This window comes from Pongo abelii, chromosome X (assembly GCF_028885655.2).
Source record: "Pongo abelii isolate AG06213 chromosome X, NHGRI_mPonAbe1-v2.0_pri, whole genome shotgun sequence".
NCBI lineage: Eukaryota > Metazoa > Chordata > Mammalia > Primates > Hominidae > Pongo > Pongo abelii.
In genome coordinates this window covers 75,731,131-75,749,460 of record NC_072008.2, presented here as the reverse complement: position 1 = coordinate 75,749,460, position 18,330 = coordinate 75,731,131, and the positions used below count along the sequence as shown (strand labels likewise).

Below are 18,330 nucleotides of genomic sequence, written 5' to 3'. Positions count from 1 at the left end.
TGATATTAGGATAAAAACAGACACATCGACCAGTGGAATTGGATAGAGAGCCCAGAAATAAACCCACAAATCTATGGTGAATTAATTTTCAATGGGTACCAAGAACACAAAAAGGGGAAAGGGCAGTCTCTTTAATAAATTGAGTTGAGAAAACTGGATATCTACATACAGAAGAGTAAAAATGGACCCTTATCTCATCCATTATATAAGAATCAACCCAAAATGGATTAAAGACTTAAATGTAAGGCTTAAAATTGTTAAAATTTGTCTGGGCCCAGTGGCTCATGCCTGTAATTTCAGCACTTTGGGAGGCTGAGGCAGACAGATTACCTGAGGTCAGGAGTTTGAGACCAGACTGGCCAACATGGTGAAACCCCATTGCTACTAAAAATACAAAAATTAACCAGGCATGGTGGCGCACACCTCTAATCCCAGCTACTTGAGAGGCTGAGGCATGAGAATCACTTGAACCCAGGATGCAGAGGTTGCAGTGAGCCAAGATCGCGCTGCTGCACTCCGGTCTGGGTGACAGAGCAAGACTCTGTCTTAAAAAAAAAAAAAAAAAAAAGAGAAGAAAAGAAAAGAAAAGAAATGAAATTAAAACTACCAGAAGAAAACAGAGGAAAAGTTCCACGATATTAGTCTGGGCAGAGATTTTTTTGATATGACCTCAAAAGCACAGACAACAAAAGCAAATGGGGGCCAGGCACAGTGGCTCATACCTGTAATCCCAGAACTTTGGGAGGCTGAGGCTGGCAGATCAAGAGGTCAGGAGTTCGAGACCAGCCTGACCAACATGGTGAAACCCCGTCTCTATTAAAAATACAAAAAAAAAAAATTAGCCTGGCATGGTGGGGCATGCCTGTAATCCCAGCTTCTCAGGAGGCTGAGGCAGGAGAATCGCTTGAACCTGGGAGGTGGAGGCTGCAGTGAGCCGAGATCGCACCACTGCACTCCAGCCTGGGCGACAGAGCAGACTCCGCTTCAAAAAAAAGCAAATGGGATTGCCTCTAACTAAAAAACTGCACTAGAGTGGAGACAACCCATGAACTGGAAAAAATATTTGCAAATTATACATTGGGTAAGGGGCTAATATCCAAAATATACAAGGAGCTCCAACTGCTTAATAATAAGAAAACAAACAACCCTATTAAAAGTGGGCAAAGCATATTTCTCAAAAGAAGTCATACAGGCTGAGTGTGATGGCCCACATCTGTAATCCCAGCAGGTTGGGAGTGCGAGGCCAGAGGATCTCTTCAGCCCAGACCAGCCTGAGCAACATAGGGAGACTCTGTCTCCACCAAAAAAAAAAAAGAAAAAAAGAATTAGCTGGGCATGGTGGCACATGCCTGTGGTCCCAGTTACTTGGGAGGCTGAGGTGGGAAGATTGCTTGAGCCTAGGAGGCCGAGGCTGCAGTGAGCTATGATTGCGCCACTGCACTCCAGCCTGGGTGACAGGGTGAGACCCTGCCTCAAACAACAACAACAACACAACAACAACAACAACAAAAACCCAAAACAAAACAAAACAAACAAAAGAGATAACATACACATGGTCAATAGATACCACTGGTCAATGAAAAAGTGCTCAACATCTCTACCCATGATCTTAGCCAAAAGGCCAAGAAGCAATTCAACATCTCTAATCATCAGAGAAATGCAGGTTAAAACCACAAGGAGATATTTTACGTCACTCCTGTTAGATTGTCTATTATTAAAACGGTGAAAGATAAATACTGGCGAGGAAGTAGAGAAAAGGGAACGCTTATAAACTGTTGGTGGTATTGTAAATTAGTATGGCTATTTTGGAAAACAGTATGAAAGTTCCTCAAAAAACTAAGCATAGAATTACCATATAATCCAGTAATTCCACAACTGGGGATATTCCCAAAGGAATTGAAATCGGTATGCCAAAGAGATGTTTGCACTCCCTTGTTCATTGCAGCATTATTCACAACAGCCAAGATATGGAAACAACCTATGTATCCATTAAGGGATGAATGGATTAAAAAATGTGGTATACGGCCAGGCGCGGTGGCTCATGCCTGTAATCCCAGCACTTTGGGAGGCCGTGGTGGGCAGATCATGAGGTCAGGAATTCAAGACCGCTTGACCAACATGGTGAAACCCTGTCTCTACTAAAAATATAAAAAATTAGCTGGGCGTGGTGGCAGGCGCCTGTAATCCCAGCTACTTGGGAGGCTGAGGGAGGAGAATCGCTTGAACCTGGGAGGCAGAGGTTGCAGTGAGCCGAGACTGTGCCACTGCACTCCAGCCTGGGCAACAGAGTGAGACTCCATCTCAAAAAAAAAAAAAAAATATATATATATATATAATTCTGTCATTTGTGGCTGGGTGCAGCGGCTCACATCTGTAATCCCAGCACTTTGGGAGACCGAGGTGGGTGGATCATTGAAGTCAGGAGTTTGAGAAAATTCTGTCATTTGTGACAACGTGGATGTACCTAGATGATATTATGTTAAGTGAGGTGAAATAAACCAGGCATGGAAAGACAAATACCATATTATTTCACCTATATGTGGAATCTAAAAAAGTCAAACTCATAGAAGTAGAGGGTAGAATGGTGGTTACCAGAGGCTGGAGGGAGTGGGGAGGTGGATAGCAAAAGGGGAGATATTGCCCAACAGGTACAAAGTTATAGCTAGATAGCAGGAATAAGTTATGGTGTTCTATTGCACAGCAAGATGACTGTCATCAATTATAATGTATTGTGGGCCAGGTGCAGTGGCTCATGCCTGTAATTCCAGCACTTTGAGAGGTGAAGTGGGGAGAATCGTTTGAGCCCAGGAGTTTGAGACCATCTGGGCAACATAGTGAGACCCTGTCTCTAGAAAAAAAAAATTAGTCGAGTGTGGTGGTGCACATCTGTGATCACAGCTACTTGGGAGCCTGAGGCAGGAGGATCACCCGAGCCTGGGAGGTGGAGGCTGCAGTGAGCTGTAATTGTGCCACTGCACTCCAGCCTAGGCAATAGAATGAGACCCTGTCTCAAACAAACAACAAACAAACAACTAATGTATATTTCAAAATAGCTAAAAGAGGATTTTAAATGTTCTTACTGTGAAGAAATGATAAATATTTGAGGTGACAGATATGCTAATTATCCTAATTTGATCATTCCACAACATATACATGTATTGAAACATCACATTATATCCTATAAATATATATAATTATTATTTTTCAATTAAAAATAAGCCAAAAAACCCCACATTAAGTTTTCTTTGTAAAACTTCCCAAGCTTTTCTAGCTCACTGGCTCAAGTAACCCAGCTACAATTCTTTGGCCTCATGAAGACTCCAGTTCACTGCCCCTCCTACCACACACACTTTCTCTCTTTTCGTCACTCCTCCAATCCTTGTTTTTTCTGAGACATGATCTCACTCTGTCACCCAGGCTGGAGTGCAGTGGCATGATCACAGCTCACTGCATCCTCGACCTCCTGGGCTCAAGTGAGGCTTCCATTTCAGCCTTCCAAGTAGTTGGGACTACAGGCACTGGCCACCATGTCCGGCTAATTTCTTTTTATGAGACAATCCTGTTGTCTAGGCTGGTCTGGAACTCCTGGGCTCAAGTGATCCTCCCACCTTGGCCTCCCAAAGTATTGGGATTATAGGCATGAGCCACTGTACCCGGCCTCCTCCAAACTTTGCTTGCTCTCCTTTTCACTTAAATTCCTGAATTTATTATTATGACTCTTGCAAATACCTTCAACTGCCTACACAATACTCCATAGTTCCCCTCCACCCACCTCCTGGAGGAATCCACACATTCATCTTCTTTATACTTTAACCTGTATAGTTCAGGATTGGTGGAGGCAATCACACAATGGGCAGGTTAATGATAATCAAGCTTAATCAACTAGGTCTTCAACATAGCTAAAAATCCCCCTTTACTCTTAATTCTCCAACTCTCTAAAACCACTCACTTACCTTATTCACATTCTTCAGATCTCTCCCTCCTACTCTCTGCTGTTGACTTTGCCTCATAATTTATTGAGAAAATGCATGCCCATCAGATAAGAACTCCTTCATTTTCCTGTGGATTTTAAAAAATGAAAATAGTGTCTCTTTTTCTCCCTAATGATAAAAATACGTGTTTATTGTGGAAATTTAAAAACACTGAAAAATGGGGCTGGGTGCTGTAGCTCATGTCTGTAATCCCAGCACTTTGGGAGGCCAAGGTGGGTGGATCCCCTGAGGTCAGGAGTTCAAGACCAGCCTGGCCAACATGGTGAAACTCCATCTCTACCAAAAATACAAAAATGAGCTGGGTGTGGTGGCGCATGCCTGTAGTCCTAGCTACTTGGGAGGCTGAGGCAGGAGAATCACTTGAACCAGAGAGGTGGAGGTTGCAGTGAGCTGAGATCGTGCCACTGCACTCCAGCCTGGGCAACAGAGTGAGACCCTGTCTCAAAAACAAAACAAAACAAAACAAAACAAAACAAAAATCAGCTGGGCGCAGTGGCTCGCGCCTGTAATCCCAGCACTTTGGAAGGCCGAGACAGGCAGATCACAAGGTCAAGAGATTAAGATCATCCTGGCCAACATGGTGAAACCCCGTCTCTACTAAAAATAATTTAAAAAGTTAGCTGGGCATGGTGGCGTGCGCCTGTAGTCCCAGCTACTCGGGGAGCTGAGGCAGGAAAATCGCTTGAACCTGGGAGGCAGAGGTTGCAGTGAGCTGAGATTGTGCCATTGCACTCCAACCTGGGCAACAGGACAAGACTTTGCAAAAAAACAAAACAAAACAAAACAAAAAACTGAAAAATATAAATAAAGTAAAATTCTCCCAAATCTCACCACTCAGAGATAAACATTGTTGACATTTTGGTAAATACTCTTCCAGACATTTTTGTTTAAATATGCATTAGATTTTACATAAATACATACCTTTTCTGAAAACATTTTTCTTCTAAAATCTCAACAGTAGAATGTAGACATGTCCCTAGTTTTATAACTATGAAATTGTTATAAATTGTTGTCCAGGCTGGTCAACACTGAATTAAAAAGTGTTGACTGGTCTCAAGTGGTCCTCTTATCTCGGTCTCCCAAAGTGCTGGGGTTATAGATGTGAGGCATTAAGCCCGGTCATTTTTGCAACCATTTTTTTTTTTTTTTTTTTTTTGAGGGAGCACCCAGATTTGAACCATCACAACAGTTTTACTTTTTCTTTTTCTTTTCTTTTTTTTTTTTTTTGAGATGGAGTCTCTCTTTGTCACCCAGGCTGGAGTGCGTGTCACGATGTTGGCTCCCTGCAACCTCCACTTCCCGGGTTCAAGCGATTCTCCTGCCTTAGCCTCCCTCGTAGCTGGGAATACAGGGACCCACCACCATGACCAGCTAATTTTTTTATTTTTAGTAGAGACAGGGTTTCACCATGTTGGCCAGGGTGGTCTGGAGCTCCTGACCCCAGGTGATCCACCTGCCTCGGCCTCCCAAAATGCTGGGATTACAGGCATGAGCCACTGTGCCCGGCCCATCACAACAGTTTTTAAAGGTTGTATATGTATTCCACTTCACCAGTAGTCTGCTGGTGAACATTTATGTGGTTTACAGTGCTTCAGTGAATGTTTCTGTTAATCTGTCTTTGCAAATTTTTCCAATTTCTTCTTTTGGAAAAATCCTAAAAGGGTAATTGTTGGGTGACAGGGTACACACATTTAAGATTTTGATATATATTGCCAAACTGCCTTTCTTCCAGAAAGTTGCATTAATTTAATTTGTATTCCTACCAACAATGCCCAAGAGTGACTGTTTTGTATATTTTGCCAAATTTAAGGTTTTCTTAATCTTTTTAACTTTTGCCAATCAGATGAAAAATTTACCTTGCTTTAATTTGAATTTCTACGATTACTAGTGAGGTTGAGTATCTTTTTTATTTTATTAAAATTTTTTTAAAATTAATTAATTAATTAATATTTGAGCCAGGGGTCACTCTGTCGCCCAGGCTGGAGTGCAATGGTGTGATCTCTGCTCACTGCAACCTCCACCTCCTGGGCTCAAGCAGTCCTCTCACCTCAACCTCCCGAGTAGCTGGGACTACAAGTGTGCATCACCAGGCCTGGCTAATTTTGCGTAGAGACGAAGTCTCACAACATTCCCCAGGCTGGTCTCAAGCTCCTGGACTCAAGCAATCCTCCCGCCTCGGCCTGCCAAAGTGCTGGGATTACAGGCATGTGCCTTCTCGCCCAACCGAGTATCTTTTTATGTGTTTGTTGGTTGCATTCTTCCTGTGTAATTTGTCTGATCATGTCCTATGAGCTTTTATTTACTAGAATATTTGTCTTTTTCTTTTTAATTTGAAGAGCTCTTTTTATGTTAGAGATGTTAAGTCTTTATCTGTTACATATGTTGAAAAAATATTTTTTTAGTCTGTGGTTTGTCTTTCAACCTTGCTTATAGTGCCACTCAGAAGAGTTATTTTTTATGTGGTAAAACTTACTGTTTTCCCTTTTTGATTTGGGTTTCCAGATCATATTTAGATCTTGCCGACTAGGTAAAATTAAAAAAAAATAAACTACTACATCTTAGTATATTAATAAAGCTATAAGATATTCACACCTATTTTTAGTAGAAATTTTATTATTGGATTTAATTTTTGATTAATGTAGAATTTATTTTGGTATATGAAATGAGAGGTAAGGATCTAGTTTTTTTTTTTTTTAACAAATGGCTCTCCAGTCATTTCAACACTTTTTCTTGAATAATTCTTTGCCCCACTGATTTCAATAATTTCTATATATATTTGGGTCTGTTTCTAGACTCTATTCTGTTCATTTATGTGTCTGCACTAAGACTACACAATTTTATTTGCAATAGTTTTAATATCTGGAAGAACAAGCTCCTCTTCCTCCCTCCATTAATGATTTTGTTTTTAGAATTTTCCTGACTGTAACTGCATGTTTATTCTGGAAGTCTTTCTCTTCTTTTAACAGGGCATAATGCTACTTTATTAACTAATTTGCGTTCTTGGTTGCTTACTGTCTTTTAATCCACTCTATTGATGAGAGTTTTAATAGGCTCTCATTAGAGTCCAAGCTGTTCAACCATCTTATATACCATGTATTTTACCATTTCTGTAACATTTTGTTAAAGGGTAGGACAGAAAACTTATAGCTTATGTTAGGAGGGTAAAGGAAGATAATCCACAGCATGTTGAGTGCTACTTAATGGCATTTTACTGCTCACTCTTGCATATCCACCTCAATATGTACCTGCTTCTTTTATCTGCTCTCCTTTTCTCCCTCTTTTACTTTTTTCTTCTATTTCTTTTAATTTTCATTTACTTGTAACATCTAGGAAGGCCATCTGGATAAAAAACAAACAAAAAAAATTGAAGATATCCATGCATTATCAGGGTTTTCACCCTTTCCGTACATTTTCCTTTATTCACTGGTCCTTTCAGTGCACTGCTGTCAGCTCAGTAGCCCTAACTTTGGAGTCATATTTACAACTGGTATTCATCAATAGAATCATGTGATTCCTATATGCCTTATATAATCCTGAATAGTATAATATCCGTTCTACTACAGACATTATTAATCATTAAGAACTCTAAGATGCATGTGAAAGGGCTGCTTGTAGTCTTGAGAGCTGAGTTCTAATTATCACCTTACTTGTTCATCTGTTTATCCATGAAGAAAGAAGCTATGGTGGAACCAGGGGCTTAGGTGGGATAATGGAAGTAGGAAGTTTGTCAACCAGGAAATGGGAAATGATAATGGGAACTAACATTTGTTAAGTGACTACTACTACATGCCAGCCACCCATTGTTCTAGATGCTTTATGTGCATTATTCTATTGAACCAGAAGCCTAGAATTACTTTTATTCCCACTGTACATATGAGGAAATTGAGGTGCTAAGATTCTTTTAATACATATGTATTTTTTTAAATAGAGGCTGGGCACGATGGCTCACACCTGTAATCCCAGCACTTTGGGAGGCTGAGGTGGATGGATCACCTGAGGTCAGGAGTTCAAAACCAGCCTGACTAACATGGTGAAACCCCATCTCTACTAAAAATACCATAATTAGCTGGGCTTTGTGGCGGGTGCCTGTAATCCCAGCTACTTGGGAGGCTGAGGCAGGATAATCTCTTGAACCCAGGAGGCAGAGGTTGCAGTGAGCTGAGATCCCACCATTGCACTCCAGCCTGAGCGACAGAGCGAGACTCCATCTCAAAAAAAAAAAAAAAAATTAGAGATGTTGTCTCATTGTTTTGCCCAGGCTGGTCTCAAACTCCTGGGCTGAAGTGATCCTCCCACCCTGGCCTCCCAAAGTGCTGGGATTACAGGCATAAGCCACTGCACTAAGCCTCTTTTTAAATTTTAATTACTATTATTATCTTTTTTTTGTATAGAGACAAGGTCTCACTATGTTGCCCAGGCTGGTCTTGAACTCCTGGGATCAAGGATTCCTTCTGCCTCAGCTTCCCAAAGTGTTGGGATTACAGGTGTGAATCACCATGCCCAATTTAGATGCTAAGATTCTTAAAGCTGGCTCAAGGCTACACAGTGTATGGTGCATGGAGAGTCAGTCAACTGTGGCATACTCCACTGCTCCTTTTCACCAGAATTCTTTCCCTAATATGGCAATCGAGGGGTATGAAATAAAGACATACCAAATTGCAGGATGCAAAAGAAGAGGAATTAATAGCAGTACTTTCTGTTTTCCCATTTTTCTTCATTGTGCTATGTAATCTAGATACAATTTTGAAGAGGGAAAATAAATTACTTTTAGAAACCTCATCTTGTCCACGAGATCTAATGACTGATTCTGAGACTTTCAGGATCAGGAAGGAACTCTGTTAATGTTCCCAGAAACTGGAGCCACAATCTCTCTTCTTTATCCTGTTAGCCAGCTCCATATCTGGCCTGAGGTGCACAAGACTTAAAAGAGGGGTATATAGGAAGAAGTGGGAGGCTTATTAATGTTTTGATTTTGTGTTTGTCTACAAATCTGGAGGCATCATGTTTTCACACGGTTATCTCTGAGTGGAGATTAGCATCATGCTTAGATTTAGCTGGAATCAAATTTTTACTTACATATTCCACCCCTCAAGCCATTTGGTTTGGAGATGGGTGGGACATGCGAGCTTGCTGTGAGACTGCAGGGGAGTCTCCTAGTTTCCTAATGATTGGACAAAAAGGCTTTTTTTATTTTTATTTTTTATTTTTATTTATTTTATTTTCATTTTTTTTGAGACGGAGTTTCGCTCTTGTTGCCCACGCTGAAGTGCAATGGTGCCATCTTGGCTCACTGCAACCTCCGCCTCCCAGGTTCAAGCGATTCTCCTGCCTCAGCCTCCCGAGTAGCTGGTTACAGGCATGTGTCACCACGCCTGGCTAATTTTGTAATTTTTTAGTAGAGACGGGGTTTCTCCATGTTGGTCAGGCCAGTCTCCAACTCCCGACCTCAGGTGATCCGCCTGCGTCGGCCTCCCAAAGTGCTGGGATTACAGGCATGAGCCACCGCGCTGGGCCTGTTTATTTATTTATTTTTTGGGACGGAGTTTCTCTCTTGTTGCCCAGGCTGGAGTGCAATGGCGCGATCTCGGCTCATCGCAACCTCTGCCTCCCGGGTTCAAGCGATTCTCCTGCCTCAGCCTCCCAAGTAGCTGGTTACTGGCATGCGCCACCACATCCAGCTAATTTTGTATTTTTTTTTCAGTAGAGACGGGGTTTTGCCATGTCGGTCAGGCCAGTCTCCAACTCCCGACCTCAGGTGATCTACCCGCCTCGGCCTCCCAAAGTGCTGGGATTACAGGCGTGAGCCACCGTGCTCGGCCTATTTATTTATTTATTTTTTGAGACGGAGTTTTGCTCTTGTTGCCCAGGCTGGAGTGCAATGTCTCGGCTCACCACAACCTCTGCCTCTCGGGTTCAAGTGATTCTCCTGCCTCAACCTCCCAAGTAGCTGGGATTACAGACATGCACCACCACGCCCAGCTAATTTTGTATTTTTAGTAGAGACGGGGTTTCTCCATGTTGGTCAGGCTGGTCTGGAACACCCACTCTCAGGTGATCTGCCTGCCTCGGCCTCCCAAAGTGTTGGGATTACAGGCGTGAGCCACTGCCCCCGACTTATTTTTTATTTTTAAGAGACATGATCTCGCTGTCTCCCAGGCTGGAGTGCAGTGGCGGGATCATGGCTTATTGGACCTAAACTCTCAGGCTCAAATGATCCTTCCACCTCAGCCTCCCAAGTAGCTGGAACTATAGGCGCGTGCCACCACACCTGGATTTTTTTTTTTTTTTTTTTTTTTTTTTTTTTTTTTGGTTCAGGCGCAGTCTGGCTTGTTGGTCAGGCTGGCCTCTACTAGTCTCCTCAGCTTCTAATATTTCTGCTATTTCTGACCTTTGCCACTCTTGCATAACCAGTGATCAACAATGTCTACTTGCTTTATTTCTTTTTCTGTTCTTTTTTTTGTGTGTGTGAAGTCCTGCTCTCCTTTTGGTAATCCTGGCCATCTGCACTTTTCCCTCAATTCATTGTCGTATGCTTTCAGTATTACATCATATTTGCTTACTCTCAGCGATTCTCACCCTGAACTCACCAAGTGACTGACTCTCTGAACTGCATCCCCAGGATCTAAGATCTAGACTGGGTCGCAAGGCTTAGGCTCCGTGACACAGCGTAAAGGCCAAGTGGGAGTGGCTTTAGTGGCCTAGCGTGGCATCGCTAACGTCGCTAGGGGGCGGAGTTTTCTGAACGTTCTCGTGCGCTGTGGACGGAGGTTGTGGAGAGAGCAGGGCGGCGATGGTGGCTGTGGCTGAGGTGAGTGATTTCGTGGGCAGGAAGGGGTAGAATAGGCTTCAAGCACAAGTTAGTTGGGTGGTTTATAACTAGCAAGAATATATTGTAGCCATTAGGCCAAAACTTTTTAGAGCGGCCCTAAGGCAGTGACTTTGTACTACAGAACTGCTCGTCGCTCTCAAGGCGAACGAAGATGGGCAAACGTAATGTTTTTGGACGAGGATGGAGGAGTATGGGGAGCGGTGGTGGGCCACTGAAAACCGGAGATAGTAGTTACTGTAGTTTAGATGCTAAAGGACCTAAATTACGTTGAAGCGGGACTGTTGATGACCGTTGGGGGCAATGTAATGTTTTTTGATGAGGATGGAGGATTATGGGGAGTGGTGGTGGGCCACTGAAAACCGGAGATAGTAGTTATTGTCGTTTAGATGCTGAAGGACCTAAATTACGTTGAAGCAGGACTGTTCATGACCGTTGGGGGCAGGATACTGAAGGTGCTAGCTTTCTCACAGAGCGGGAAAAAGGACCGTGAGTGATTGGATGCTTTGAATGTGCGGTTGGCCGCGGAAGCGGATTTTGAGCCAATTAGGAAGAAGCAGCAAGACCCAGCCAGCCCAATAACAGAGTACCACTCAGCTCCATTTCCCCCGTTGCCAGGCAGACTTGTGGTAAGAAAAGGTCCCTTTTATGTAACCTGGCAGCCTGGCCCTGCCCCTCACAAAAGCCCTTTCATGGGCTTTTAACTTTACTCAGCCTTTTTTTCTCCCTTTGATAACAAGTAACGGGAAACATTTCACTGGAAAGAAATTTGTTGAGAAACTAGAGGATAAACTAGTTATTAAAACTAGAGTATTAAACTAGAGTATTAAAATATGTTATTATTTCATAGGCTTGAGCCAGAGATTTAAAAATGGACAATGATGATTTTCTTTCCATGGACTTTAAAGGTACGTAGCTCTATGTGGTAGTACAAAATAATGTCAAACTGCTGCTTTATTTAAGATCTAAATATTGCTGGGCACGGTGGCTCACGCCTGTAATCCCAGCACTTTGGGAGGCCGAGGCGGGCGGATCACGAGGTCAGGGGCTTGAGACCAGCCGGACCAACATGGTGAAACCCCGTCTCTACTAAACATACAAAAATTAGTCGGGCGTGGTAATCCCAGCTACTCAGGAGGCTGAGGCAAGAGAATCGCTTGAACCTGGGAGGCGGAGTTTGCAGTGAGCAGAGATCGCGCCACTGCGCTCCAGCCTGGGCGACAGGGTGAGACTCCGTCTCAAAAAAAAAAAAAAAAAAAAAAAATCTAAATATTTTGTCTTTTTGCAGTGTCCATAGCTCCAGGTTTTCTCATTTATGTACCAGAAACAATGTCGACTTTTAACACATTGGGAACCTTTTTATGAACTAGTGTAGGGAGACAGAATTCACAATTCATAACTTGTTTTTTTCTTCAGGATTTTTATGGCATGCAAAATAAAACGTTTAATCTGGAAGATAAATCTATTGCAATAAAAATAAGTTTAAAAAATTACTGCAAGATCTTGGAGTGCCTTTCCATAATCATCCGTGAAAAATAAATTATATCCTATGTAGTTTTAGATTTAAGTGCATTTTATTGTGTCTTAATTCTTTTGAAAATTGGTAATCCATGTTTGCTATTTATGGGAACTCTTAATAAACAAAAGCAATTTGACTGACCAGAACACCAGATTCCTCAACTGTGCTAGATATAGGAGAGTTTACGGTACTTTCTTTGTTTTTGGGGAATAATGAGACCTGTGGTACCTTCACATTCATATAATAATGAAATATGTGGTAAGAAATGTGGCTACAAATCTGTGATTTTAAAAAGTTTAGGTCAATATTTTGTTAATACTTGTTTTTTGTTTGCTTGTTTTGTTTGTTTGTTTGTTGAGACAGTTTTGCTCTTGTTGCCCAGGCTGGAGTGCAGTGGTGCCATCTTGGCTCACTGCAACCTCTGCCTCCTGAGTTCAAGCGATTCTTCTGTCTCAGCCTCCCAAGTAGCTGGGACTACAGGCCCGCGCCACCATGCCTGGCTAATTTTTTGTATTTAGTAGAGACAGGGTTTCACCATGTCAGTCAAGCTGGTCTCAAACTCCTGACCTCAGTTGATACACCTGCCTCGGCCTCCCAAAGTGCTGGGATTACAGGCGTGAGCCACCATGCCAGGCCAATATTTGTTATTTTAAAACAATAACAATAAAGCCCACTACTATCTACTTTAAGTTTTAAATTAGGATAAAATATCTTAAAGGTACAAAGATGGAATAGGGATTATGACTCTTAAGTAGATAATATTTGAGATTTTGTACATAAATATTTGAATCACACAGAAAAGTATAGAAAATAATATAATGAACATCTGTGTACCTATCACTGAGTTTTGTCAAATCTTAAGCTTGCCATATGCTTCAGATATTTCAAAGAGCTAAAAGATTATATGTACCATTTTTCTTTTTAAATTTTATATAAATAGTTATTTTATATTTCTTTTTCCTGCAGCTTGTCTTCTTTTTTCCTTTTTTTGCTCAGCATTGTGATATATATATACATATATATATATATATTTTTTTTTTTTTTTTTGAGACAGTTTTGCTCTTGTTGCCCAAGCTGTAGTGCAATGGTGTGACCTCGGCTCACTGCAACCTCTGCCTTCCAGGTTCAAGCGATTCTCCTGCCTCAGCCTCTCGAGTAGCTGGGATTACAGGCACGCGCCACCATGCCCGACTAATTTTTTGTATTTTTAGTAGAAACGGGGTTTCACCATGTTGGCCAGGCTGGTCTCAAACTCCTGACCTCAGGTGATCCGCCTGCCTCGGCCTCCCAAAGTGTTAGGATTACAGGCGTGAGTCACTGTGCCAGGCTGTGTTTTCAATATTGACCCATATGAATACTTTTAGTTCATTTATTTCCACTACTGATGAGTAGTATTTCATTGAATGTAAATGTACCACAATTTATTCATTCAGTCTCCTTTGTTGGACATAAAAATTGTTTCAAGTATTTGCTATTACAAACAACAATGCTACAACGAACATGTGTTTCTGAGAGTTTAGCAGAAACTTTCAAAAACATCTTTGACTACCACTCATGGCAAGAAAATGTTTTGATCACATCCCAGTACATACATACTGTGTCAAAAGTTTAATAAAATAAAATTTTATCCTTATTACATGCAGTACACTATGATATTTTCTATTCTATTTTTTCTCATTAAAAAACTGCTGAGTATTCAGCCAAGGTCTGACTGAAAAGAAATGCTGGGTATGACTCACTACATCGATTGATTTTTTTTTTTCTTTTGAGACAGAGTCTCACTCTGTTGCCCAGGCTGGAGTGCAGTGGCGCGACCTCGGCTCACTGCAACTTCCGCGCCTCCCGGGTTCAAGCAATTCTTCCGACTCAGCCTCCCGCGTAGCTGGGGCTACAGGTGCATGCTGCCACGCCTGGCTAATTTTTTGTATTTTAGTGGAGATGGGGTTTCTCTGTGTTGCCCAGGCTGGTCTGGAACTCCTGAGCTCAGGCAATCTGCCCGCCTCGGCCTCCCAAAGTGCTAGGATTACAGGTGAGAGCCACCGCTCCTGGCCTTGAGCCACCGCACCTGGCCTTGATTTATTTCTTGAGCTACTGGTAGGTGAGGCTCTAGGGCAGTGCTGTCCAACTGACATATGGTGCAAAAACATAAAATTTTATATTTTCTAGTAGTCACATTAAAAACATTTAAACAGACGAAAATAATTTTAATGATCTAATTTGTTTAACTCGGTGTGTCAAAAATGTTATTATAACATGTAATCAATATACAAATTATTAATAAGTTATTTTACATTCTATATTTTTTGGTACAAAGTCTTTGAAGTCTGGCGTGTATTTGATACTTAAAGCACATCTCATTTTGGATCAGCCACATTTCAAGTGCTCAATAGTCACATGTGGCTAGTGGCTACCATATTGGACAGTGCAGTTCTAGAGTTTACATTTGGGAGTGTAACTGCTGAGTCAAAAGCTATGAGCATCTTTAACTTTATAGATATTGCCAAATTGCTGTCCAAAATGGTCTTAACAATTCAAACTCCCTTTTCCCCATATCCTTACTAATATTTGATATTGTCAGACTTTTAAAATTTTACAATTTTGAAGACTGTTGTCATTTTTATTTACCATTTTATTTTGGAATAATTTTAGATTTACAGAAAAGTTGCAGAGATAGTGCAGAGAGTTCCCATATACTCTTCAGGCAGTTTCATTTTCCCAAATGTTATCATCTTACATGGGTGTTGTTTTGACTTATATTTTCCTGATAACTAGTGAAGGTGGTGTACTTTCATAGATTTATTGGCTGTTTGAGTTTTCTCTTATGCACACATAAACTTTTCAGTCAAGTTTTATAAAAAAGGAGCATAAAAGCCTATCCAATGGCTTTTAGGAATGGTTATAGTTCATTCCTTCTTAGAGAGAACTGACATAACACCAGTCTTTTTTGTATCACCAATCTCAATAAATTTTCAAGAGCAAGGCCAGGCCTGGTGGCTCACGCCTGTAATCGCAGCACTTTGGGAGGCTGAGGCGGGAGGAATACTTGAGCCTACGAGTTGGAGACCAGCCTGGGCAACAGAGACCCTGTCTTCACCCCCCAAAAAAAAAAAAAAAAAGCTGGATGTGGTGTTGCATGCCTGTAGTAGTCTCATGAGCCAGAGGTGGGAGGATCGCTTGAGCCTAGGAGGTGGAGGCTGCAGTGCGCTTTGACTGCTCCATTATACTCCAGCCTGGGTGACAGAGTGAGATCCTGTCTTAAAAAAAAAATTCAAGACCAAGAAGGAATAGAAATTTGTCTAGATATTTACACCCATTGGGGCTAAATAAACGTAACTCCTTTTCTGCATGTCATCTTCAACTATTTGAAGATAACTTATCTTGTACCCCGGAAAGTGTCTTCAGATTAAGCATTCTCAGTTTGTTCAAACATTCCTGATATTACCTGGTTTCTAGTCCCCTTATCATTTTGTGTGCTATCCTTTAAACATGCTCTATTCTTTTCATGTTATTTCTTAAAGTGTGGTACCCAGAATAGAACACAATTCTCTATGTTTGATATGATCAGCATAAAATACAGTCATGTGCTGCATAATGACATTTCAGTCAATAAAGGGCAGCACATACAACAGTGGTCCCAGAAGATTTTAATGGAGCTGAAAAGTTCCTATCACCTAGTGATGTCAGAGCTGTTATAAAGTTGTAGAGCAATGCTTTATTCATGTGTTTGTGGTGATGCTGGTGTAAACAAATCTACTGTGCTGCCAGTTGTTTAAAACTATAGCACGTACATTTATGTACAGTACATAATACTTGATGGTGATAATAAATGACTACGCTACTGCTTTGTGTATTCACTATACCATACTATGCTATCTTATACTATTTTTTATCATCATCTTAGAGTGTACTCCTTCTATTTATAAAAAATAAAGTTAACTGTAAAATGGCCTCAGGCACTTCCTTCAGGAGGTATTCCAGAAGGCATTGTTAACGCAGTAGGTGACAGGTCCATGCATTTTATTGCCCCTGAAGAACTTCTAGTGGGACAAGATGTGGAGGTGGAAGACAGTGATAGTGATGATCCTGAGCCTGTGTAGGCCTAGGCTAATAATGTATGTGTTTGTGTCTTAGTTTTTAACAAAAGTTTAAAAAGTAAAATTAACAATGTTAACAGAAAAAAGCTTATAGAATAGGGATATAAAGAAAGAAAATACTTTTGTACAGCTGTATAATGTTTGTGCTTTAAGCTAAGTGTTACTACAAAAGAGTTAAAAAGTTAAAAATAATTAAAAAGTTTGTACTTTGGGAGGTTGAGGCAGGCAGATCACTTGAGCTCAGGAGTTCGAGACTGGCCTGGGTATCATGGTGAAACCCCGTCTCTACCAAAAATACAAAAAATTACCCTGGCGTGGTGGCACGTGCCTGTGGTCCCAGCTACTCTGTGGTCCCAGCTACTCCATAGGTTGAGGTGGGAGGATTGCTTGAGCCTGGGAGGCAGAGGGTGCAGTGAGCCGAGATCGCACCACTGCATTCCAGCCCCAGTGATAGAGTGAGACCCCATCTCAAACAAACAAAGCTTATAAAGTAAAAAAGTTACAGTAAGCTAAGGTAAATTTATTATTGGAGAAAGAAACATATTCTTTTATAAACTGAGTGTAGCCTAAGTGTGCAGAGTTTATAAAGTCTACAGTAGTGTACAGTGATGTCCTAGGCCTTCACATATATTCACCACTCACTTACTGACTCACCCAGAGCAACTTCCAGGTCTGCAAGCTCCACTCATGGTAAGTGCCCTATACAGGTGTACCTTGTTTTATCTTATAAAAATTTATTATTATGTTATTTGAGGTAGGGTCTCACTCTCTCACCCAGGCTGGTGTGCAGTGGTGTGATCATGGCTCACCACAGCTTCTACCTCCTGGGCCCAAGTAATCCTCCCACCTCAACATCTTGAGTAGCCGGGAATCATAGGCATGCACCACCATGCCCAGATAATTTTTAATTTTTTTGTGGAGACGGGATCTCCCTATGTTGCCCAGGTTGGTTTCGAACTCCTGGGCTCAAGCGATCCTCCTTCCTTGGTGTCCCAAAGTGCTAGGATTACAGTTGTGAGCCACCGTACCCAGTCATTTTTAATCTTTTATATCATATTTTTACTTACCTTTTCTAGGTTTAGATATGTTTAGATACACAAATACTTATCATTGTGTTACAGTTGCCTGCAGTATTCAGTACAGTGACATGAGGTATAGGTTTGTAGCCTAGAAGCAAAAGGCTATACCATATAGCCTAGATGTGTAGTAGGCTATACCATCTTGTGTAAGTACACTCTATGACAGGGGTCGTCAACCCCTGGGCCAAGGACCATTACCTGTCTCTGGCCTGTTAGGAACCTGGCTGCACAGCAGGAGGTGAGCCCCGGGCCAGCAAGCATTACCGCCTGAGCTCCGCCTCCTGTCAGATCAGTGGCCAGTGGCATTAGATTCTCACAGGAGCCCGAACTGCCCACACGAGGGATCTAGGTTGCATGCTCCTTATGAAAATCTAACTAATGCCTGATGATCTGAGGTAGAACAGTTTCATCCCGAAACCATCCCCCGACCATCCGTGGAAAAATTGTCTTCCACAAAACTGGTCCCTGGTGCCGAGAAGGTTGGGGACCACTGCTCTATGATGTTGGGACTATGACAAAAATCACCAAATTACACATTTCTGGAATGTATCCCTGTCCTTAAGTGATGCACGCCTGTAATCTTTCTCTTTAGATTTAGGACTGATCATTTTTCTCTTTAGATAATAATATAGCTGAGACTGAATTTGCTTTTTCTTTCTTTCATACCACGCTAGTTATTCATTTTGAACTTTTTGCCCCCCAAAGCCCCTCAGTCTTTTTTAAGTGTTTATTTATTTATTTAGACAAGGTCTCACTCTATTGCCAGGCTGTAGTGCAGTGGTGCTATCCTCCTAGGTTCAAGCGATCCTCCCGCCTCAGT

General features: G+C 41.6%; 1 protein-coding gene across 1 annotated transcript in view; it reads left to right on the top strand.

The window, feature by feature from the left end:
• The first annotated feature begins 10,728 nt into the window (after positions 1-10,728).
• Positions 10,729-18,330, top strand: part of TEX11 (testis expressed 11) — a 377,626-nt gene continuing 370,024 nt past the window's right edge. The window contains exons 1-2 of the mRNA XM_024240693.3: positions 10,729-10,800; positions 11,669-11,726. Of these exons, the coding sequence (XP_024096461.1) occupies positions 11,690-11,726 (37 nt within the window). The 5' untranslated portion in view covers positions 10,729-10,800; positions 11,669-11,689. The remainder of the gene's footprint in view (positions 10,801-11,668; positions 11,727-18,330) is intronic.